The sequence below is a fragment of the Cucumis sativus genome, chromosome 1, assembly GCF_000004075.3.
Source record: "Cucumis sativus cultivar 9930 chromosome 1, Cucumber_9930_V3, whole genome shotgun sequence".
NCBI classification, from domain to species: domain Eukaryota; kingdom Viridiplantae; phylum Streptophyta; class Magnoliopsida; order Cucurbitales; family Cucurbitaceae; genus Cucumis; species Cucumis sativus.
In genome coordinates, this window is record NC_026655.2 from 7,768,510 (window position 1) to 7,793,673 (window position 25,164).

The following is a 25,164-nucleotide window of genomic DNA, read 5'->3' on the forward strand; positions in this document are numbered from 1 at the left end:
TGGAGAGTGCACGATCATATTGAAAATGTTGATTGGTTGAAACTTTGACGGGTGCAACCAAAAGAATAGTAATAATAAAAACATTTAAAAAAAACACAACACGTATCCAAAATAAAATCCTATTTCCCATTTAGTTCAAAATTTGGTGTTTGAAATATTGGATTTAATTGCCAAAATTAGAAAAAAAAAATCTAAAATTAATTATTAAAAAAAAAGAAAAGAAAAAGGAAAAAGAAGACAAAAGGGGGTCTCCTGGACGGCGGCTTTTGGCTGTTAACACAATACGTTCATTGAATAATCACATCAACTTCTGAATTACTCAATTGGTTAAATGAATCAACTTTCTCACTAATATAAAAATGCATTGAATAAACAACGTAACTTCATTCATCAAATATACTAACCAATCCCTCCAATTCCAAACCACGTATCCAACTTTTTTACAATTAAATACATTTCATTCGTTCCTCTTTCGGCATCCATTATCATTTTGACTTTTGTAAACATATAGTCATCCTTGTATTAAAATTATTTGTAAAAACTATGGTTCTTATTTGTAAAAAAAGAAAAAAAAATCAATTAACATAGCTTATTTTTTGTTATTGTTCTCGTGAAGAAAACAAAGTTGTTGGTACTATTACCACTTTGAAATCTTGTAAAAAAAAAAAAAAAAGGAAGGTATTGTGTGTGTGTTATAGATGAAAATTAAAAAGTAGTAGCTGGTGGTATATATATATATATATATATATATAGGGAGGGGGTGGGGGGGAGAGTGGAATAAATGGGAAGAAAAGAGGAGTGTAAAAAGGAGTATGGAAAGAGAGAAAGTGCGGTAAAGACGCAAAGGCCCATAAATAAGAAATGAATATGGCGTCATCATAGGGGAGAAATCAGAAAAGAAGGGAAGGGGTGGGAGACTGGAGACCTGCAGTTTGGGCAGCCGTCATTTCAACCTCTCTTCTTTTTCTTCCTTACTTGAACCCGCCACGTGGACCCTCATTAGTCATTCTTTTCTTTTTAAATTATTATAAAATTAATTCATTATATGGGGTGGGCCCCAGTTAAGGTGGTGCTGCGGTCCCTACTCTACTCACGAGTGAGGCTGTCGGTACCAGAGACGTCACGGCGGCTTAACGTCGCCACACAACCAAACACGCCGCTTTAAATGCTCTAAATATGTTTTCTTTTTTTCTTTTTCTTTTCTCACACACTTCCCCGCTTAAACTCTCCCTCATCTTTCTTTCTTTCTTTCTTTCTTTCTTTCTTTCTTTCTTTCTTTTTTAACTTTTCCTTCAACAATTCATTCCCAATTATTTCACATTCATTTCAATTTTACTGCTCAATCTTCAATTTCTCTTTTACCTACTTACCTCTAATACCTCTTTATTTCCTTTTATATCTTAATACAATCAACTCAACACACTATTATTCCAATTCCAAATAATTACCCTTTTTACTCCTTTAATCAATATAATCTAACAACCATCTCTATGTTTTTCTTTTTAATATTCCCTCCTACCATTACGTGGAATCGTGGGTATATGCCAAAACATAGATTATAAATAGTCTAATTCATGACAGAAGAAGTGATTTCTATATGAGAAACTTAATTTTATTTATTTTTATACTTACTTAAACATTTAAACATTGTAGTGTAATAAGTTACGTAGAGGATATCTTATCCATCAACTCAATCAATATTGAGACAAAACCATAAAGAAACGGCTAACGAATTAGAGATCAATATTCATGAGGGAACCACTAACGAGTTAGAGAACGCTTTCAACCCTATACAAACAAGATCCAGACACCAACAACCTAATTAAAGGCCCAGTTTTGTTTTCTATTTTTTTATAAATCAAACTTATTAACACTATCCTCATTCATTTTTATTTATTATATGTATTTTAAAATTAAAGGCAGATTTGTTTTATTTATATATATATATATAATAAAGATTTTTTTTTTTTTTTTTTTTATAATTTCATAATTTCACTAATAATTCCAGTATTGTTTCTGTAGAAGTGTATAAAAAATATAGTATTGAACTTAGAAAATGTTTAACACATGCCCACCAGCATGTGACTAAAAAAAGGCTGAAATTTCACACTTTAGTTCCATCCTATAATGCTAAATGAACTAATAATAATAATTAAAAAAAAAAGATAAAGAATAGGGAGACCACGTTTTGAGGGAATAAAATTGAATTTTTTGTAACAAGATGGTGACATCTAAATAATGAATTTACTCTTTTGACTCATATTATTATCCCTCTAATACATTGAACCCAACCAACCAAACCTCAATTCTTCTTTTTATGTCTACAATTCAATGCTTCATAAAAAAAAATGACATCCAATGGGGATTCTGTTGGTCAAATATGGTGATATTGTCTAACTTTGAAAATACATGCTCTTATCAATTTTGATAGAGCATAAATCCAAAGCATCAATCATCACTATCCATACGAATGCTTTTTTCAATCTATCAATCTATATTTTACATTTGTATTAGGACTTTAGAGGTTTAAGTATCTTCTAGACTTTGTCAACATGATTATATATTCTTTTGTGGAATATGGAAAGATTTTAGTCATCCCATATTTAAAGAAATCTGAATCCATTTAAATTTGCTCATTTGTGTCAAAAGAAAGAGAAAGGACAGAAGTGAAGACACATTGAAGATTCATTTTATGCCATAAATTCATTCCCCCTTTTTTACCAATAAAGCTTTAAATGAGAAGCCGGCCACAGTCCCACTCGTCGTGTACGGCGGGGGTTTGCCGAACAGCCAAGCAACCAAGACGGCTCAATGCGGCGGCCCCTTTTGCATCATCTTTGTCCTTATATATTACTCAATACTACGGCTCTGCACGTCAAATTCCAGGCAATCACAGCCCCTGTGGGCCATCTCTGGCCCCTCCATAAACCTAATCATCAGCTTCTACACCAAAACCAACTCATGGCAGGAGCCTTTTCCTTTTCCAATGGCTGCCCCTTTTGGTTTCCCACTCATTTTCTAACAATATCAATCAACACAAATATTATAATTAAACCATAACACTTCCTTCTAATTCCTTTTTCTCCTTTTTCTTGGAATGTTTATCTACTTTACATAACACAAAGCATGACAAAAAGTAGAGTAAAATTTGTTGTTTGGTATATAAGAATGAGTTCATATACTGTTTTTTACAAATGGGATTGTGAAACATACATTTTTAATAAACTAGAAACAAAATTATCTTTGTTGGTTCCATCAGCTATCTACAGGGATGTTCTTAGTACTGTATGAAGAGGGATTGTAGGAGGGGAGAGAGAATAGAGCATTCAAGACACCATTCTAGAATAAGCTTATGATATTATAGATTATGGTCATGCATTTCAATAGTAGTTCTACAGCCTCTATAATTGTTTCTACATACAACACTTTGACATGCACGCTTCAATTTCCTCATTCTGAGAGAATATGGCAGAAACTCACTAAGGATTTTCCATATCGCTTGAACCAGGATGAGCATCTCCGTTTAAGTCTTCCATCATCTCCTCAACTATTCTCCATCTGTTAGAGGTATAAACAAACTGAGGACAAATTATATATTTACAGAAAACTTTGTGGTATTTGAAAAGATGAGGAAAATGTCTGTGTACCTCTCAAGAACAAATTTCCCCTCCTTGTACTTTTGATATTTGTCGTGTGTAGTTACCTATTGAAATTCAGCAACATCAATCTACCAAACTAATACTCCAGTCAATAAGTCAACAGAAAATTCATTCAGTAAAACAAAAACCCACAAATGTTTTCAGATACAAACCATAATAAATTACACCATTTTCAACTTCAACTCTAGTCTAATGTTATTTCAGAATTCACGCAGATGAAATGTATTATCACATTCATACCCATGCATATATTGGAGAAGCTTTCAACTAACCCTGTCTGGTAGTGGCTAACAATTGAAAGATAGATTTTTTTTCTTTCAAACAGCATATTAACTGCTGCTTAAATCTGAACCTGCCTATTTAGCTGCTCAAGTTGAGATAGGCCCAGCAGACAGCCAGCCAACCAACCAGCCACGCAGACATGAGTGTTGTACCTTGCCTTCCTTATTGCATTTACAGCCATTTGTGATATTTTTATTACGTATATTATTGTTTTCTATATGTCCTCCTCAGAAATGAATATTACATATGCACTAAGCATGAATTCAGTAGTTTGTCTGTCATGCTTTTCATTATTCATAATTAGGAATGTAGAAGTTGAGTGAAGGCACTCCTTCTCTTAGCTCGTCTTATGCTACAAATTATATTAAAAGCTGAGCTATGCATGTGCCGGCTCCTTCCAAGAGATTTCTCCCTCCCTCCCTTCCCCATCTACCAACTTCTGCTCACCAGAACTAGTTCCAGTGGATTGTCTTAATCTTATAATTTTGAAAGTTGACACATGCATGGGATAGAGAGTTGATAAATGCATGGGATAGAGAGTTGATAACACAACCCCAAAATTAAATGAGTTATAACTCCCTCCTTTAACAATTGAGCCAGTTCGTGATGATTCCAACTACTGAACAGTCATCAGTTCTATTAAAGATGGTGGAAACCAAATCACTTTGCAAAGATAATGAGTGGAGAAAATTTACATATTTCCATCCAAGAATTTGTCCGCAAATGCAACAAAAGATATCTTCCACAATGTGCATACCAGAAAGCATCAACCTCTCCTCCTTGGGTCCAGATGTTATATTCACTCTGGCAAAAGGTAAAAGTATTTCAATATATGTTAAATTGTAGACTTGTGGTCAGAAACAGATCAAAGTAAGGTCATTGAATTCGATTATTGTATCGGAAAGGCACAAGAAAAGAGGAGAAATGAAAATATTGAGGATAACTAACAATTACTGTAATTTTTTAATTATGAAGCCTGCTTAAAAAGAGATGGTAAAAGCCCGAACTACCACAAGACATTTAAAAAGTAGACGTTAAAGCTGCACATGAAAATAAAATAAAAATCAGAACAGGGCAACTCACACATTGCTGAAAAGATACGCCCTCCCTTGGCTGCAATTGAAAGTCTGGGAGAAAAACAGAACCATAAAAGTTCATCAAAATGGGCAAGTGAGTCGATAGAATTATGCCAAAAAAGAGAGCTACAAATACAACATTATGACAATATACAGCAGCGTTAAGATCAACCATCCGCTAACAATCTCAAAGATATAATAGGAAATCAATCGTAATATCGTGGGAACTATAATTCCAATTTAGCACTTGAGACTTAGTAGCATTAGTTTAACGCCAAGTAGTTACAACAGACAAATTAAGCATGCAACCAACATAGGCTTTGAGATTCCAATTAACAACACACGGCCCAAACAGCAAAATTGGAATAAAATACGAACGAAATATGAATTAAACCAGCAACCCAGACGCTAATACAAGACAAATCAATCGAAACCAATAATTCGAAAGGAGCAAATAAAGTGGAGTTGCGGGTGGAAATTGAAGAAAGAAAATTGTAGGATGTATGGGAGAATTGGGAGGGGAAATAAAGAAGGGGAAGAGGAGAAGAGATGAAAGTACTCGAGAGAGGACGTCATCGGCAAGAGCAACATTGTTGTTACAGAAGCGGCATCTGTAGGACCTGCCTTCCAATTCAACGAGAAAAACCCTACCCATTAAAACCCTAGAAATCCCAAATTGAGAAACTAAACTAAGCTCTCACAGAAACAAAAATCATTCCCCTCCTCTGGGTCAAAGAGATAATCATAATCAAAATAACGAACTTGAAGCCTTTCTCATGCGTGGTCAGTTTTTTGAGATGCCAATTGCCAGTAGCCGTTTCCGTTTTCTTTCGACCACGCCAACCGCTAGTTACTGCTTCTTCCTTTCTTCTCCCTCATGGGCTTCGGCCCATTCAACAATCACCTCATACTAAATATAACTATCAAATTCCAAATAGTTAACTATAGGAATAGTAGTTAGCAATTCAATTCAAATTCAAATTAATTAACCATGTACCACAATTTTAAAAAATTTGTAAATATAACAAAATTTGTCAAATTTTATCAATGATATAAGTTTATTACTGATAGACCATGTTACAAATATTGGTCTATTACCGATATATCATATGAAGTCTATCAGCCAAACAAGTCTATCAGTGATAGTTTTGCTATATTTGCAATTTTTTTTAAAATATTACTATATCCTTAATTATTATTGCTAAAATAGTCATCCATTGCAATTTTCCTTAACTGTATCACTCTCCGACTCTATTTATCTATCAATCATATTTGCTATATTCATTCTACCAACCAAAATTTTGATATATATTTAATTATTATTCTTCAAATAACTAGTACTTGAAAAAGAAACTTTGATTTATACAGTATTTGAAAGAGAAAAAAACTTCATTCATGGATAAAATCGGTGCCCTTTCACAGCAATCTGCAAATCCTTCCCTCAACGTAACAAGAGTCTACGATGAACATAGTCAATCCTTAAAAAATGAAAATAAGAAAACCAATCTACAATCTCACCCAAAATAACACCGCAAGAATATTTTAATAAAGTTTTAGAATTAATAGCCCTAACAAGAGATTGAGAATCATATTCCACTTATAAGTCAATGAAACATCTATCATCATTATAATCAGAGACCACATTCATCTCCATCTAAATTTCTTTTGGAAAAGCCAACATCAATAATCTCTTATGAGAATCATGCACAACACCACTAACGGTTGTTCACTTTCTCTCTGCGCAACACGAAGCATCAACATTACGCCTCGGACCCCCTTTGTGTGTTATGTCCTCCAAATCCCATGCATACCAACAACTTCCACATAAATTGATCGACAATGGACCTCACAAAATTTCCTTTAATACTTCCCAATCCATTCAAACTTTCAATGGAAGAAGGTATGTTCAAGACTAGTTGGAAGAATATTGTGAAAAATCTTCCAAAATAAACAACTTAACCTTGTTAGAAACGGTAAGACTCTACGACAAATTCCACCACCTTTTTCCAGTTGTCCTGAGTTGAGTTTGATTCCACACGCCAATTTTATTGATATAGCTTGTGAGCACTAGGAATTGAAAATTTACCATTTTTTGAAAAATGTCACATCCAACAATCATATCTTTGGAAAAGACAAATCAAGATAGATAAAATACAATCAACATCAACCTCCCAAAATAATTTTTTGATAAGCATTACATTCCAACATCCAATACCACCAATAAGGTCACAAACACGCTACCCTTTCCCTTCTTCCCATTGAGATGTAACATGACGAAACGTCCACGACCTCGTTAACCATGGTGACTAAAAACATTTTCGTAGCTTCACCACTACCAATTCTAAGTCGACCAAAAGACAAAATCATGTCCCATCGATGCCTCTAGAACATCGAGAGTAGGGAAATTTTTGCCCACAAACACCCTTCCTACCATAGAACTAAGCTTTTGAAGAAGTTTTATCCCTATTTCTCTAGAAGTGCTTGATTAAATCCCTTTGTATCACAAAAACCCCAAACCTCCATATCTTTCGACAAAAAAAGCTTCTTCCACAACAACCAATGAATTTTCTGCACACCACCAAAAGTTAGCCATCATGCTTCCAATTCTAACACAAACGGATTTTGGCATTTTAGTGCACCACATTACAATAGATGGAAATCCCTAATACTTGCCCAACTTAGTTACAAGTTTCATCTCAAGCATGTGGCTAAGGTTTTTCTTAACCTCATTATAGATACAAGGGCTGAACATGATAAAAGACTTCGAAAAAAATAACACTTTGGCCTGAAGCCGCCTCGTAGTCTATTAAAATTGATTTAATAGCTTGTCCTTGAGAAACGGCTGCCTTGCAGAATAAAATGTCATCATCAACAAAGAAAAAATGAGAAATACTTGGACATTCCGAGCAATTTTGGACCCAGAAATCTCTTTCTGTCCTTGAGAATAATATTTTTACTATTATCACGATCATTGCAAACTATGTTAGCTATATTTGAACTTTACCAAGAAGGAAGACATTTTTACTTTGCACTTAATTTCATATATAAACTTACCAAGTATTGAAATTCAACAACCTAAATTAGGGTACAAGAGTTTTGAAAATTACTTTTTAAAATTAAGAATCTAACATTCGTATCTTATATATATATATTTAGTTGTAGATGGTTATTATACACTTATGAGTCAAAGAACCATGATATATTAGTACTTTTCTTTCTCTCTTTCTTTCTTTTTGGAAAAATGGAAACAATTAAAAAAAAAGATTTTGTTATTTTCAAAATTTCTTCCCAACTTTTTAGATTTGGTTAGATTTTTCTATAAATGTGAAGCAAGAAAAATAAACATGAACTTAAACGTAGATATCGAACATATATTCAAACAAGGGAAATAGTTTGAATTTCACTTGATGACAGATAATGATGAATTTATTTAAGAAATAGTTGTAAATATAACAACTAGATTCAAAACAATTAAATATAACAACATTTTAAAAAATTTACAAATATAACAAAATTTGTCAAAATCTATCAATGATATAAATCTATCACTAATACACTATGTTGCAAATATTGATCTATCATCGAAAGATCACTATAAAAGTTTGTCAATGATAGAAGTTTATCACGGATAGATTTTGTTATATTTGAAATTTTTTAAAAATATTGCTATATACTTTATTATTATTCCTAAAATTGACACCAATTATAATTACTTTTTATTTAAATTAAGAAAGAATAACACGATTTACAAAGAATATGAAACTTGAACATGAATTATGTGATACTTGCTACACACATTGGTTCTTAAGTTGGAGAGTAGAAAGGTGTGGAAGCTCAATGATTTAAGATTGACACTTAGTTATTTTGTCATTGTCGTAAATATAACGACCTATTTATAGGAAAGTAGATAACCTAAATTATTTTCCAAATAGTGCGTTGAAGCTAAATATTCGAGATAACACTTCAATTGACTACGTTGAGGCATGCAGGCACATTCCCTATTGGACATTTTGTTGTCGGGAGAGCACCTAGCTTGGACCAAGGCCAAAGTCTCTACCTCCCTTTAGGTTAGGCCTCGACTAAGGTCGTGTTGTGAGCATATTGAATTCCAACCTTAACATTATTTTGGATAAATTGTTATGGCCTTATTACTTTTTTGGCCTAATAATTTTTGCTTTAACGTTGATTATGCACCCACACTAAATATTTTTTAACATAAGAAGTGTGATAATCTAAAACAGAGTAGTATATACCCATTACGTTCTACTATACTCAATAGTATCATTTTAGCACCAAACTATTTTCGTATAATATCTTAAAATATTAAATCGCACCATATTCATTTGACATTTTTAGATTTATTAGTAGACAACAGTGGCAGAGACACATTTTTGTTTTTAATTCACGTTGTTGAATAATAATTTAAATATATATTACTAAAAAGTCATGCCAAAGTGTTTTTAGTACACATTATTAAATATAAATATTTTATATTCTTATCAAGTATGACGAGATCATTAAATAAGTAATTGTGCTTTTTAATTTTCGTGTACTTTTAAATAATCTATACAATATATTAAGATTTAAGGTGATAAATTTTGATACTTTTATTGTGAATACTTTTGTTGAGAGTCATGTCTAATTCAATATGCAATATATTAGGATCTAAACCAAATCGATTTCAAAACATGAATCTATCAATTTCTTTATAACTTTTTCTTTCAATTTTAATTTCATACATAAATTTTTTTGCTCACCCGCTAGCAGACAAGGTTTATTTTCTTTGATGCTAAAAAAACTTCCGTAAAAGGAAACACATTAAGAAAATTAAGGTTAAAAAGCTATATATATATAAATAATTTTTATAGCCTCCATTTGTACAGTTAAAAATAATAATTCGTAGTGACTTAATTAAATTCCTTGTCTTTATCTCCAACTGAAATTCCTTTTTTTTCTTTTTTTTCCTTTAGAATTAATTTTCGTGGGGAAAGAGATTTCCATGAAGTGTGTCCATCAAAAACGGAACACAAACGCCTTTGTTTTCATACAAAATAAAACGACAAAATCTATTAGTCAAACCTCTCATATTTTCATCATTATTCTTTATCTATAATGGACTAATTATAAATTTAGTCCCCACACTTTACTAAATAAATTATATATTTTGGATTATTGTTATCTTTTACACAAAACAAGCCAGAAATTCACGTATCAAATTACACTCCAAAAACTGTTGACAAGCAAGGGACTGAATTGAAGTGTTCAAATCTTTTTCCACATTACGATACCAAATATGAGTTAAGGTTTGAATTTTGGAAACTTTTAAGCAAATTTCTATAATAGGAAGCTACAAACCATTTTATGGCCCGTTTAAGACAAGAACTATTTTAGATTATAGTAACCTAGTTACTATTTAAAAATTTTCAATAAGCGCATTCAGCTTTGTCTGTTGAGCCAGCCTTGAGAAGGAAGGGATCACTGAGCAAGGGAGAAGAAAAAAAACTCCCGAAATTCATATTCAATAAGTAAGAGATGGGTAGAATAATCAAGCATAACAGGAAAGCCCCCATCAAAACGAACAACACCCAATTTTGCAGGGTACCAAAGGGGCTTTAATAAGCTTTTCGTTTTATTGCGACAAATAATAACCAAATTCAAGTAGCAAACCACAAAAATGATAAGAGATAATGGACAAGGACAACCCATTTGCACCTGAGTTAAGGCCACCGAAGAGAGATCGGAACCATTCCGAATCATTTTGTTACAATCATCATCCCAAATGGCTCACGCTCCAACACAAGCAAAATCCGAAAATTTCAAATTTATAATTTAAACAAAACAAAACAAAAAGGGCAAAAGAAAGAAGGGGATTTCTGTGGGCCGCCAAACTTTCATAAATAGCTATAGTGGAGGGAGTACGTGAAGATAAAAATAAACAGAAGTGAAGAAGGAAATAAGTAAAGACAGATGATAATGGAAAGGCACAGTGAAAGGAAAAGAAATTACCACAAATTGTCATTTCCTTTGAAAATAAAGAAAAGACACACAACACTATGCTGAAGAACAAGTTAAATGAGACAGAAAACGACATGTAGAAATCCAACACATGTCAAAAAAGAGTACATATGAAATCTTAAAAAAATTACTAAACATTTTAAACTATATTCATATTTTTCTTTTTCTAATTCGACAAAATTGTATAGAAAATATTTATAAATTTTCTCCCCATTTGGATGTAAACAGATTGAGTGCATCTAAATATTAATCTCTTCTCCCGCCTCGAATAATCGTTCGCTCCGCCACGACGATCTGGGCTGCAGCCTACCCTCACCTTCATATATATCCATAACAGAAACCGAACCCAACCAACAACTCCCATAGTCTCCTTTGTTTTTGTCTTTTTTTTTTTTTTTAAATTTCTAGTACACGTGTATTAATTTACATGGAGAGAATTAAAAAAAATTCATGGACATGGATAATCAAAACCTAAGCGGAGTCCGGTGGAGGGAAATTGAGATCGAGATCTAGAGCGGGTCTTGATTTGTGGTCATCGTTTTGGTTCAGATTAATAACAGAGGATGAATCTGAGTCACTTTGAACTCCGCCGCACTGGACCACCGCCTTTACACGGTGACGATCGTAAATCACACCGGATTCCGTTCCGTTTCGGAAAATGGGATGATCCAAGAACCGAAATTGATTGGCTTGTTGAGGGAAAATCCCTCCTCCGAATTGATGCTGTTGGAAAGGAAACGGCAGCCTAGATCCAGCGGCAGCCTGATTAAGGTCAAAATCAGTGGGGTCCCGGCTGGAAGATTCGACGGTACTACTCCGACTAGGACTCAGATTAAGATCGTTGACGGTAGGCGGAAAGGGAAAATTAGTTTTAGCCTTGGCGCCACGGAATTTGCGGGCGGCGGCGTCGTAAGCCCTCGCGGCTTCCTCCGCCGTGTCAAACGTGCCTAACCAGACACGGCTTTTCTTAGCCGGATCTCTAATCTCCGCCGCGTATCTCCCCCATGGCCTCTTCCTCACCCCTCTAAAATGCACCTCCATGTCCTTAGACCCGGGAGGCGCCGACACCGCCGCCGCCGCCGTCTTAACCTTGTCTCTCGGCGCCATAGTAATTTTTTTTTGTGAGTATTGGGAGGAAACGGTAATGCGATGGATTGATTGTATGTTGATTATAGAGGAAATGGGAAGGGAGGGATTCGGGGTTTTATAGAAAAGAATTTTTGGAATTTTAGAATTTAAAAAAAATAATAATAAAAAAAAGAAATAGAAATTGCATAGTCAAAATGAGGGATTTTGACTGCTGAGGATGGGATGGGGATTGTGTCCCCATGCTACGTGTCGTGTAACAAGCTTAACCGCGTCATTGATTCCAAACATCATCTGGGTTTTTTGTCGCGTTATCCAACGGCTGGTATTCAATACTTGAACCCACCCCCCCATGCAAGGGAACTTGCCCCATGTCCAGGGTAATTTCGGAATTTTCCATTTGACAATAATAAAAAAAATACATATATTGTATTAAGAAGAAATATGAAATAGAAAAAAAAGAAAAAGAAAAAGAAAATGGTTGGGGGTTTGGTTGATTGTTATTGGGTCCCCGCGTTTAGGATGGAGGGGCCCATAAACGTAGTACCGACCAAAGGTTGACGCGTGGCTCCCTCTATTATGCAGATCTTCTTAACCCCACGCGACACAATCCTACGAGGGTTTCGCTACTCTCACCATCACTGTCTTCCCAGTTACCTTCCCATTTCTCCATCACCCCCACCCCCCACGCTCCTTCATCCTACCTTCCCACCTTCCAACTCAACTCTTTTCTTTTCTTTTTTTACTTTACATTGAATCATTACTACATTTCTACTTCTCTCTTCTTCTTCCATCTTTATTATACTCTTTCACTTTTCTAATTCAATCAATCATAAATTACTTTCATTTCTTATCGCTTTACCCCTTCCATCTCCAACCCTTTTATAAATCTCTTTTTTTGTGTTTGACTTTCATTCATTTATGTCATCCTTTTATTTTACATTTACCACAAAATCTCTATGCTTTTTCACCTTTCTTTATCAACACATTCAATTACATTCCTATATCCTCCTATTCTTTACTATTCTTTACTATTCTTTGTTTCTAAGCTTACTGTTTCATTTCATCTTATGTTTTTACTTCCAAATGGGGTTAATAATGCAAAACAAACAACTTTATTAAGGTTCTACATACAACTAATCTTTTTTCCAAGAGGTGTTACCACATATGCCATACATGCTTCAACCTAATCTTCTGCACTTAGTATTCATTCCCATGATCGACCTCTATTACACTTCAATTTTAATTTAAATAATTTCATAACTATATTCATTATACACAAATTTGTATATAAATGATAAATTATTTTAAATAATAAGAGTTTAGACACTTTTTTTAAAAATTTTTAAGAAGACTATACACAATACTCTCTAAATTTATTAATTAAATTACATATTTATATTTTGATATAAAATTTAAAATGTAAATATTCATCATGTGTTGGCATTGAGGAAGTAGATACTATAAGACTCAAAACAACGTATGTCTTTCTTAATTGTTTAGATGAAACAAGGGGTGATAAATTTAGCATAATAATAATGGTTCTAACAGGTAGAGAGTGTATACATTAAATATAGTTTAATTAAAATAAAGTAAGAAAAGAAAGGTCCCTTTTTTGAAAAAGGAGCAATCATAATTTGATAAGACGACCACAGTGGGTGTGATTTGTTTATTTTATCCGCAAACACGTTTCTAACTTCCCACATCCTCAACAATTAATAATTAACAATTAATTGTGCAGCAGCCTCCTATTATTCAATCTTGTAATAACTATTATTGTATATATTGTATCTTTTGTAATCATTTTTATTATGTTCTTCTTAAACTAAAATAATATTTGATTTGAATACAAATTATTATGGGTAATACAGACTTTTTGGTATCATTCTAGATTAATATTCATATTGACTTTTTGGTATCATCCTTTACTAAAATCCAAATTAAGAATCATCACCGCGTACTCATTTTTTCTTGTTATTTTCTTGTCTTTTATTTTTAGTATTTTTTTCCCCCACTTTCTTATGTTGGTATTTTCCCTTTCCCCTTTCCTTTTTCTTCCTTTCCTATTGCTTTCGTTTTGCCTGATGGTCCCCCGTATGTTTTGGTGTGTGATGATGATTATTAATTTGTTTTTTTAGCATATGATGCATTTTTCTATGGATCTATACCAAGCCCCCTACTCCATATTTTAAATTTATATCTATATATATTGTGCTTCCAGACTTTCTTAATTAAGAATTATAATAACCAACTTCTTATCCCATCTAATTTATAATATAAATGTATGTACAATATTTAATAGATCAATGGAAAAATTTTCCTTTTTTAATTATAATTAATTCAAACAAATTCCAATTTCAAAAATAGCTAAACATTAAAACTATTTATAAAATATAATAAAATTCATCAAAATCTCTCTAACTAATTGATGTTTGTGCATATCAGCATTATATATAGTTATATACTTCCAAGGAGTTCCAATATACAAACATTTGAATTTTTTTTAATAACTTGTTTTAAAATATAAAATTTTGAAAAGTTAAACTAAACAACTCTTTAAATAGTATATAGAAGGATGGTGGGAGATATGACTGTATATATTTATTTTCCCACACTTAATGAATTTACATCCTCCAAAACACATGTCTTTTGCACACGATGATCACAATCAATCCATACCCCTCTTTCCTTGCTAACACACAATTTTGCTCAACTTCTCCAATAAAAGAAGTGCATCTCAAGTATTAATAAATTAAACAAACGAGTACAAGAACAACAGTTTTGGTACCCTCTAAGGATTATGAATGAGAAGTCCAGCAGCCCTAAAAGAATCTTTATAAAAGGAAAAAAAGATTAGTGTGCACAGAGAAAGTAAAGTAGGTACTAATTAAGAGAAAATGTTAAAAATAAATCCATAATTAAACTATTTCGAGGGTTGACAATCAAGAATAATGGCTTTCGTCAATTCATTTGACGTTATTTGAGGGTGTCAAATCAGTTTTGGTTTTTACTGGTCCTATAATTCTTTCTATTTTCTATTTCTTTATATTTTAAAAAAGGGAAGAACTTGTAGATATGAAAAAAATTTAATTTTGTTTTAATCAATAATCCTATCATTTTAGAGAGAGAAAATTTTATATAAACTTGATTATTATCTCTCCAAACCAATTTACATTAGTCTTTTCAATTCCCCTTTGTTTAAAATAATCCTTGTAAGAGAATATGTTGAAGAATATTCTTTTTGTATTTTATTGATAAATGTTCTATTTTTTTTACAAGAGTATCAAATGATGCATAAATAGCTAAATTGTCCAAATTAAATAACGAATGTAATATAATTAGCCTAATGTAATGTAATTAGCCTAATTTACAGAATTTACATTAATACCCTCCCTCAAACTCAAGGTGGTAGAGTAGCGATCAACTTGAGTTTGGTAAGTAAGTGACAGAATCGATTAGATGGCAAGGCTTTGGTGAAGATATCCGCAGGTTGTTCAATAGTAGAAACAGAACGTAAGAGGAGGGTGTTGCTTAAGAGGTGGTGACGAACAAAGTGACAGTCATTTTCAATGTGTTTTGTACGTTCATGAAACACATCATTGTGAGCAATCTGAATGGCACTACGATTGTCACAATGGAGGAGGGTAGGACCCTGTTGAGGGACACCCATATCGGCAAGGAGCCACCGAAGCCATATAAGTTCAGCTGTAGCATCAGCCAGAGCACGATATTCAGATTCCGTACTGGAACGAGATATAACACTTTGTTTCTTACTACGCCATGAGATGAGAGAATCACCTAAGTAAAAACAGTATCCTGTAGTGGATCGTCGATCAGTAGGATCCCCCGCCCAATCAGCATCAGAATATCCCGACAACACAAGGGAAGACTGAGATGAGAATTGAAGACCATGTCCCAAGGTGCCTTTGACATAGCGAAGTATGCGTAGAACAGCAGTGAAATGAATTGTTCGAGGAGCAGCCATAAATTGACTGACAATATGAACAGCATATGCAATATCTGGGCGAGTTACTGTTAGGTATATAAGACTGCCAACAAGTTGCCGATACAAGCTTGCATCGTCAAGAGGAACACCATCAAACGGAGTTAGATGGACATGAGGATCTAACGGTGTTGAAGATGTGGTGGAGTCTGTAATTCCTGAGCGTGCTATTAGATCAGATGCATATTTCGCTTGAGATAACAGATAACCATCTGAACGGTGAGAGACTTCAAGACCGAGAAAGTAATTGAGAGATCCAAGGTCTTTCATCTCAAAATGTTGACCAAGATATTGTTGTAGGTCGGATATGGCCTGTTGATCATTACCAGTAATAATCATATCATCAACATAAAGAAGGAGAAGAACAATACCATGAGTTGTCTGTCGTGTAAAAAGGGCATTGTCGTGAGAGCTGGAGGTAAATCCAAGTTGAGTAATGGTGGAGCTAAACGTGGCAAACCAAGCTCGTGGAGCCTGTTTTAGACCGTATAGAGCGCGACGAAGGAGACACACCTTGTTGGGAGGAGGAGAAGTTCCCTGAGGTGGCTTCATATACACTTCTTCAGATAGGTTGCCGTTAAGAAATGCATTTTTGACATCCATCTGAAGAAGAGGCCACTGTTTGGCAGCAGCAACAGCTAACAAGCTGCGAACAGATGTCATCCGGGCAACAGGGGCAAATGTTTCTTCATAGTCAATCCCATATTCTTGTGAGTATCCTTTTGCAACAAGCCGAGCTTTATAACGTTCAATAGTTCCATCAGAGTGAGTTTTGATTTTGTAAATCCATTTGCAACCAATGGGTCTTTTACCGGGAGGTAAATCAACATAGTCCCAAGTGTGCGTCTTTTCAAGAGCCTGTAATTCTTCATCCATTGCTTTCTGCCATACTGGGTTAGTACTGGCCTCTTGATAAGAGGTGGGTTCAACAAGGGAAACAATGGTAGAAAAACAATGGTAATCAGTGAGATGAGTGGGAGGTTCTCTTACCCGGGTAGAGCGACGAAGAGGAGTAGCAGGTGGCGATTCAGGAACATCATCGGAGACAGACGGTGGATCCAGATTTGCAGTAGCAGGTGAAGATTGTGCAAGCTCAGTATCCAAGGTGGGTTCAGAGAGAGGAAAAAGGTCAACAGATGTATTTGTAAAGAAAGATTGAGGACTAGAGAAAGAGGTGTGGAAGGAGGACAAACGAGAGAACATAGTGTGTTCCCAAAAAGTGACATGCCGAGATATCCGGAGTCGGTTGGAAAGAGGGTCCCAACAACGAAATCCTTTGTGTTCGGTGCCATAGCCAAGGAAACAACAGAGACGGGCACGTGGTTCAAGTTTATTGTGTTCATGAGGATGTAACAGAACGAAGCAGGCACTACCAAAAACTTTGAGTTTAGAATAGTCGGGAGAAATACCATATAGTTTTTCGAACGGAGAGATGTTTTGAAGGACAGAGGAAGGGAGACGATTGATTGTATATACTGATGTAAGGGCAGCTTCACCCCAGAATTTTTCTGGACAAGAGGCAGAAAGAAGGAGGGCACGTACTGAGTCAAGAATGTGACGATGTTTGCGCTCAGCACGTCCATTTTGTTGAGAGATATGAGGGCAAGAGCGCTGAACAATAGTGCCCTGTTGGGAAAGAAAAAAAAGAAGGATGGAATCTTTATATTCCAAAGCATTATCGGTGCGAAGAATTTTGATGGGAGAGGAAAATTGAGTGCGAATCATGTTAGCAAACTCAATATATGTGCGAGATAATTCAGAACGATGTTTTAGAAAGTAAATCCATGTAAATCGAGAGTAGTCATCAATAAATAAAACATTATAGCGATAAACTTCATGAAACAGATAGTAAATGGGGCAGGACCCCAAATATCAGAATGCACTAGCTTCAAAAGGTTTATCACAATTAGAGATGGATTGAGAAAAAGACAAGGCAGGTTGTTTAGCAAGTTTGCAATTCAAACAATTAAAAGGAACAAATTTAGTAAGATTAGTCAAATTGTTAACAGAAATTAAATGACGAAGTTTTTCAGAGGAAGCATGACCAAGACGAAGATGTCACTAATATGTGTCAGAATCAGTGACTGAAGCAGAGATGGAAGAAGGAGATGAAACCCGAAGTGATGTGAGCTCAAACAATCTTCCCACTTCGCGACCCGTTCCAATCGTTCGTCCCGTCTGCGGATCCTGAACCTGACAACCATTGGGAGAAAATGAAACATTTAAGCCAAGATCACATAATTGACCAACAGACACTAGATTAAAGGTCAGGTTAGGAACACAGTAAGTATGGGGAAGATGTAAACTGGGAGTATCAATGGTACCAGTATGAGAGATGTTCATACAATTACCATCAGCAGCATAAATAGGAGGTAAAGATTTTGTAGGGCTAGAAGTAGACATAAGAAAAGAGTCAGAGGTCATATGATTACAACAGGCAGAATCAAGAAGCCATCGATTACCTGATGAAACAGCAAGAGTAGAGGATGATGAAATTAGTTGATTCAATAAGCTCTGAAGATCACTTATCTGAATGAGGGATGAATCATCCGAGGTTGCAGCAACAACAGATGAGGAACCAGGTTTGGTAAAATTTTTCTCTTTTGTGGAAGTGCCAGGAGGTCGGGGTGGTCTGGTAGGGCAGTTATCCAGAATGTGACCATGTTTATGGCAGTACCTGCACTCTATTTTAGGACAGTTAATAAATTTGTGACCAGAGAGCTTACAATTCTTACAAAACATATTTGCGGCTCTGTTGGGAGTGTATGTGCTGGCAAGGACAACATCAGATTGTTTAGTAGAGTTGATGCCAAGACGCTTTTCTTCAAACAGAATTTCTTGAATAGCTGCATCTAATGAGGGTAAGGGATTCCGGTGTAGTAAAGCAGCTCTAACAGATTCATATTCTGGACGTAATCCCATAAGGACTTTAATAAGGCGAAGATGATCTTTGCTGATGTTCGCTTGGTCAAGTTGAGTCCAAATGGGTTGAAGAACTGCCAAATATTCATTAACAGACTGACCAATATCTTGATTTAGATTTACAAGTGTATTGTGCAGTTGGTAATAATGGGCTAAACCAATAGACTTGAAGCGTGTAGACAAAAAATCCCATAATTTTTTAGCATCATCAAAGACATCAAACTGTGCATGTATAGCGGGAATAGAGGTGTTACCAAGCCAGGTGATAATTTTATGATTTTTACTGTCCCAATCTTCGAGGCGTTCAATGAATTTGTTATCCCCTTCCTTGTCCTTGTCTTGTGCAGTTGGTTTGGTTATGTCGCCAGTTACAATGCGCCATAGTTTTCTTCCAATAAGAAAACTTTTCATTTGATTTGCCCATGTGATATAATTTGTACCATCAAGTATTGTACCAATGGGTCTAAAGATATGGTCTCTCTCCATTTTAATTCGTAGTTGAGGTTAACAATGAGGATTTTTTGCTGAGTTTTGACTGATTCGTGGCTGGATTCGTCATATCTGGGTTTTACTATATTTTGCGACTGAGATTCGCAAGACTGAGATTCGTGATAGGTGAGCGTCTTCACGGCTGGGTCGCGGCTGAGTTGCGACGGCGAGAACACGACTGGATTCAGGGGTTCGCGGCCAAGATTTGTCTTCACAGCTGGGTTGCAATAATGGACAGAATACGGACAGAGGGTCACGACTGTGAACGGAGACAAAAAATTGAAGACAAACGGCTGGAAGATTCGTCAGATCTGGTGGGCGGCGTCGGTGGGTAGACGTCGTCTTGCACTCACGACTGGAAGAGAAGTCGCGTGCGGCTTGGAACGACGGAGGAATAAAGGCGGAACGACTGCGAGGCGCGTATCTCAGCGGCGTAGACTGGCGCTTCGCGGATGGAGACAGAGCGGAGCAGAAATGGACAGGATGACATGTGCGACGCCGAGGTTGCAACTAAGCGGCGCGACACCGATGTTGTGGTGGAATGGCTGCGAGTCGCGATGAAGACGCGGGACAGAGACGGTTCGGGATGTGGCGGAACGGCTGCGAGGCGCGATGAAGATGCGGGATGGAGACGATTCGGGACGCAGCGCTTCTTGTAGTTAACGGAGACTCGACGGTTCATGGGTGGTTGGTGGCGGCAGCGATTGAGGTAGATCTAGGGTTTTTAGTCTCTGATACCATGTAAGAGAATATGTTGAAGAATATTCTTTTTGTATTTTATTGATAAATGTTCTATTTTTTTTACAAGAGTATCAAATGATGCATAAATAGCTAAATTACCCAAATTAAATAAGGAATGTAATATAATTAGCCTAATGTAATGTAATTAGCCTAATTTACAGAATTTACATTAATAATCCTTATTCTCAAAACTTTTTCTCTTTTTCTTAGAAAAAGAACAATTTAATTAAAGATGAAAGGAGTACAAAATTACAAATTTAAATTTACATAAATATAACCTTTCATCCTCCATAATTTATTCTTTCTTCTTTCTCTCTCATCTTTTTTTTCCTTTTCTTGATATAGGATCTAAATGATATTGATACAAAATCATTTAAACTAAGTACAAGATTGTTTAGATTGGGTAGTAGAAGAATTGTTTGAATAGAAGAGATGAATTTAGATGTTGAAATTTAGAACTAAAAAACGAGGAAGAAAAAGGAAGTTTGGTAGAAAAATGAGAAGATGAAGAAGAAGACGATTCGGGGACACGTTTAGAAAATGGAAAGGGAAGCCAAAACAGAGCCGCCCAATGAAAAGAGTGAGCTTTCAGTTTTCACACTCACCACTGCTCTCAACCACGTTTTCAGACCTTTGACTTCCTTTTTCCCCACATCATTTCCTTTTCCTCCTACCTTTCTTCACATCTCTCACTTATTTCTCTCTTTCTTTTTTCCTTTCCCAAACTATGATTACATGCTTTCAACTTATAATCATCCAAATCAACCAAAAGTTTATGTTATAATACATCAAGTTTAATACGAGTAAATAGTTTAATATTTAAATCACTTTGATTACAATTTAGTCCCTGTTATTAAAGTTGATGTTAAGATTTAACCGAAATTTGAACTGGATCTCTCTAAGATTTACATGTACAAATTACAAGCAATGTCGAGTCATTCACATTAAAATGGTATTAAAAACTCAACTTTCTAAAGTTTTAAATTTAATTTTCTCATTGCGTTTCTTTCGATCTAATATTTTTCAAAATAGATTTGTTTCAGGTTAGGCATCAAAGATTAGAGGAGATTATTTAACTTGGTTTCTGTTTCATCTTTTCATATGTTCATTTATCCTTTCAACACAGGACGCTGGTTTGCCGATGTTCATTTGATTTCTTCTAAATTCGATCAAAACTTAACCTTTCTACCTTCAATGAGATGCCAGCAAAAATGAAATTAGAAGAAACCCATTATGATCGAAAGATTGGTATGGTAGGTGTGTAACTTTGACTTCTCATCTCAAACTTGGATTAATGGGTTTATGGTTAGCAACAACGTAACAGAGAGGAAGCTAATTGGGTACAAAAGATTAAGATATTAAATAAATAAGTTTTACATTCATCTATTGGAAAGTGTTCATTTTCATACATGAATGTTTTTATATTAAACAAAAACTTGAAGAATAGGGACGAAAACTTTACTAATTTAAAGATACAAAAGGTAAGTTTAGTAAAAATTGGGACGAAATGTGATTTTTAATCGTAATTTAATTGTAATGTTAAAGAAAAGAAGCTTCTTTGAACGTGTGGGTCTTAAAGTTTTGTCCATATTATTATTGTTTGCTTTTCGGCAGCCGCAAACATCAACTTGGAGCCAACTTCATTCCATTATTACAAACATTTCAAATCTAGCTTGTAATCCACCTAACATTTTCATGACACAATATGGATCTTTTTTTAAAAAAATTCAAAACAAATATACATAATAATTCAATTACAAGTTTTTAAAATTTAGTCTCTATATTTTTATTAATTTTGGTACGACAAATTAGAGATATATATGTAAATATGTTTAGAAAATGAATGGTGATAGGGAGAGATTTTGTTTGAAAGAAAAAAGAGAAAAAAGAAAAAGAAAGATATTTGATTAGGATGTGAAAAATAGGGTATAAGGTGTTCCCACTTTGCATGAGAGAAAATGGTCAAACACGTGAGAGAGAGAGAGAGAGAGAGAGAGAGAGCAGATGTGCTTGAAGTTTCAGACAACAACACTGCTGGTGCTGGACGTCACAAAAATTAGATATCAAAACAAGTTTATATTCATTTTCCAAACAAATCATACGTAATCTGATGTGTGAAACTTTGAATCATCCATCCTGCAGATATATTCTTTATTAACGTAACCTTTAGCTTTTGGATGTGACCAGTAGCTAATTCATCATGATTAATTCAATTTTGGTATGGGTTTTTACTCATATTTTTTAGGGACGGCTGATTACATTTCATATGGACACAACCTTTACGAATATTTCTTTTGTTTTTACTTCATTTATTGTTTTCTTTCAGATTTCAGATTTCACATTTCAATCCCTTTCATGTCCCTTTAAACCAGTTTAAGTTTAAAGTAGTTCCCACGAAACACTACAAAACCCCCCAACAAAAAAAAGTGAAATAAATGTGGTAATTATTTGTTATCTTTTTGGTAGAGATACAATTTCTATCTGGAATAATAGTACACTACTAGAAAAATAGGCTTTCTTCACGTTTGTAGTTTTAATTACTTGATGTTTTTTTAAAAAAAATATAAAAACATCAAGAAATTGATGATTTCAAAGAAAAAATGTCAAGAATTTTTATAAAAAGGTGGAGATAGACAAATCTTTAACTTTCTTGATATTTTTTAAACGTCAAGTAATATCAATTAAATTCTTAACGTTTTTAAAACGTCAAGATTTTCATGAAAAGGCAGAATGAAGGTAAGTTTTTTAATTTCTTGACATTTTTTAAACGTCAAGTGAGATGTTTTTCTTGACGTTTTAAAAACGTCAAAGTTCTATAACATAATAATAATAAAAAATATATAATTTTTTTATAACCCCCAATTTCTCTTCCTCTTCCACGACAAAAATAAACACCAAATCCCTAACACTCTCTTCAAGCGACGGCAAATCCCAAGTTCTCAACCCTCTCCTGCGACAACCGATGACAACTGATGACAACCAGCGGCAACCCACTACCTCTCTCCTTCTATTTCATCCTACTCGTTCAAAATCTCAGTCTCAAACTTCTTGAAAGAGAAAGAGTTGCGATTGCTGTGCTGGGCGAACTGCCTAAAGGGCGAAGACCTCAATGTTCCGCCATTTGATTTTGATGAAAGGTACGTAGTGGAAGGCTCCACAGGTTTCGATCTCGAAGAAAAAGGTACGTAGTATTCTTTTCTCTTTGTCGATTATCTTTGATTAAATTATATTGTTCTATCTTGTTCCCTTCCATTTGGGGGTTTTCAGTTTATATTACGCTAATGTTTCGGTTAGAATGTCGTCGTTAGATTTCCTTATGGTGTTGGACACTGGAAGCGATTTGTTTTGATTACCGTGTGAATGTTCTAGTTGTTTTACCCATTTAAACACATCAAATGAAGGAAATGTATTTAAACCGATGATGCAAATCTTGAAGTTGATGTTCTCTCCAATGAAATCAACTGGTTGATTCTTGTTTTGATTAACTTTCTACAGTACGTTTTGTTTATCTTTCTATGGTTTGTTTTCTTCTTTTTTTGTCAATTTCCTCTTTATCTTTTTGTTATTTTCTTAGTCTAATTATTGGACAAAAGAATCGAGAATCAAGATGTGTTTGTTTAAAAATTATATTTCTCGAAAATCTTTTACATTTCATCATTCTTTCAAGTTGATATATAAAAATTACACTTTGAACATTTTCATTAATTGTTGAGTGTCTGATCTATCCACCAAAGGCATCAAATCTTAGAGGTTTCTAGATTTGGTTTAATAAATTCATAGGTAAAGCAAAAGTGAAAACATCTTTGAAGGTCCATACAAAAAACAATAGAACAAAACTCACTATAGAAAAATACATTCTTAAATGATAGCCATTTGGTAGTGATTTATGAAATAGTTGTTAAAAAAATCTCATCAATTGTCATGTGTTTAAGAATATCTATGTGTACGCTACTTGTATAAGAGAAAAACTTTGTGTTTTGCCACTTCTCTTCATTTATATTTTTATTCCACTGTCAACTCTCTTTTATAAAAGTTTATAAAATTTAGCATAGAAAATTAATGTAATATAATTAATTCATTTTTTTAACGGTGTCAAAATAGAACTGTTTAGCAATCAGTGTAGCATTTTATTTTTAAGAACTATTTATTTATTTAATTTTAAACAACAGTTGGAAGAAAAATTAATCTAAAGAAAATGTTGTTATCATAAAAAAAATCTAGCTAATGAAATGAAAACAACATAAATATCACGTGTTAAGGACTAGTATTTTTAAAAGAGGAATTGTTTCGGATAGCAAAAGAATGAAACTATTTATAACATATAACAAAAAAAACTTAAATTGATAAATTGATAAGAGAAAGTCATATTGATTTTGCTATATTTTGTAAATAGCTTCAATATTTTGTTATTAAAAAAAATGTTCTTATAACGATCAAATTACAATAAATCTTAATAAATAATGAAAAATTATTTATAGATGATAAATAGTTGAAAATAATTACAAAATATAACAAAAGTTTGAGATTTTATCCGTGTTTATCAAAGTCTATCACATCTTAGACTTTTATCTCAATGTCTACGAATAATAGATATCAAATTTCGCTATATTTTGTAAATATTTTGGTTAATTGTACGGTATTTAATTTTTTTTTTAATTTTGTTAGATTAATATTAATTAATTAAGTAAATTCTAAATGTAATTATATATAAATAATTTTTTAAAAAAAACACACATATGAAGATGCCCCATCGTTTTATGGGAGGGAAATGAAAATTAGACGATGGGAAATAAGAATGCTTTCTGGAAATAACTTAGCAAAAAATTTTCCAACCAAACATCTTGAGAAAGTTTGTTTTCCTTTTTGAATCCTAAAATTGTATTATTGAGTA

General features: G+C 34.0%; 2 protein-coding genes and 1 long non-coding RNA gene across 4 annotated transcripts; 1 reads left to right on the plus strand and 2 right to left on the minus strand.

Moving 5' to 3' along the window:
* Positions 1-3,137: 3,137 nt before the first annotated feature.
* On the minus strand, positions 3,138-5,869 carry LOC101212089 (protein yippee-like At5g53940). 2 transcript variants are annotated; one of them, XM_031880453.1, is made up of 5 exons: positions 5,577-5,869; positions 5,025-5,068; positions 4,637-4,745; positions 3,648-3,703; positions 3,138-3,578 (listed from the first exon to the last, which is right to left on the minus strand). In XM_031880453.1, the coding sequence occupies exons 1-5, from the start codon at positions 5,670-5,672 to the stop codon at positions 3,548-3,550; spliced, it is 336 nt and encodes a 111-aa protein (XP_031736313.1). In that variant the 5' UTR covers positions 5,673-5,869; the 3' UTR covers positions 3,138-3,547. The 2 variants fall into 2 exon arrangements, with proteins under 2 accessions (XP_031736313.1, XP_004146613.1); XM_004146565.3 differs by having other exon boundaries at positions 3,138-3,558; positions 5,577-5,862.
* A 5,135-nt stretch (positions 5,870-11,004) lies between these two features.
* On the minus strand, positions 11,005-12,220 carry LOC101203021 (ethylene-responsive transcription factor 11). The gene has a single exon (XM_004146608.3). The coding sequence runs from the start codon at positions 12,137-12,139 to the stop codon at positions 11,504-11,506; it is 636 nt and encodes a 211-aa protein (XP_004146656.1). The 5' UTR covers positions 12,140-12,220; the 3' UTR covers positions 11,005-11,503.
* A 10,884-nt stretch (positions 12,221-23,104) lies between these two features.
* On the plus strand, positions 23,105-23,758 carry LOC116402749. The gene is made up of 2 exons (XR_004215359.1): positions 23,105-23,454; positions 23,582-23,758. It is a non-coding gene; the product is annotated as an uncharacterized LOC116402749 (long non-coding RNA).
* The last annotated feature ends 1,406 nt before the right edge of the window (positions 23,759-25,164 follow it).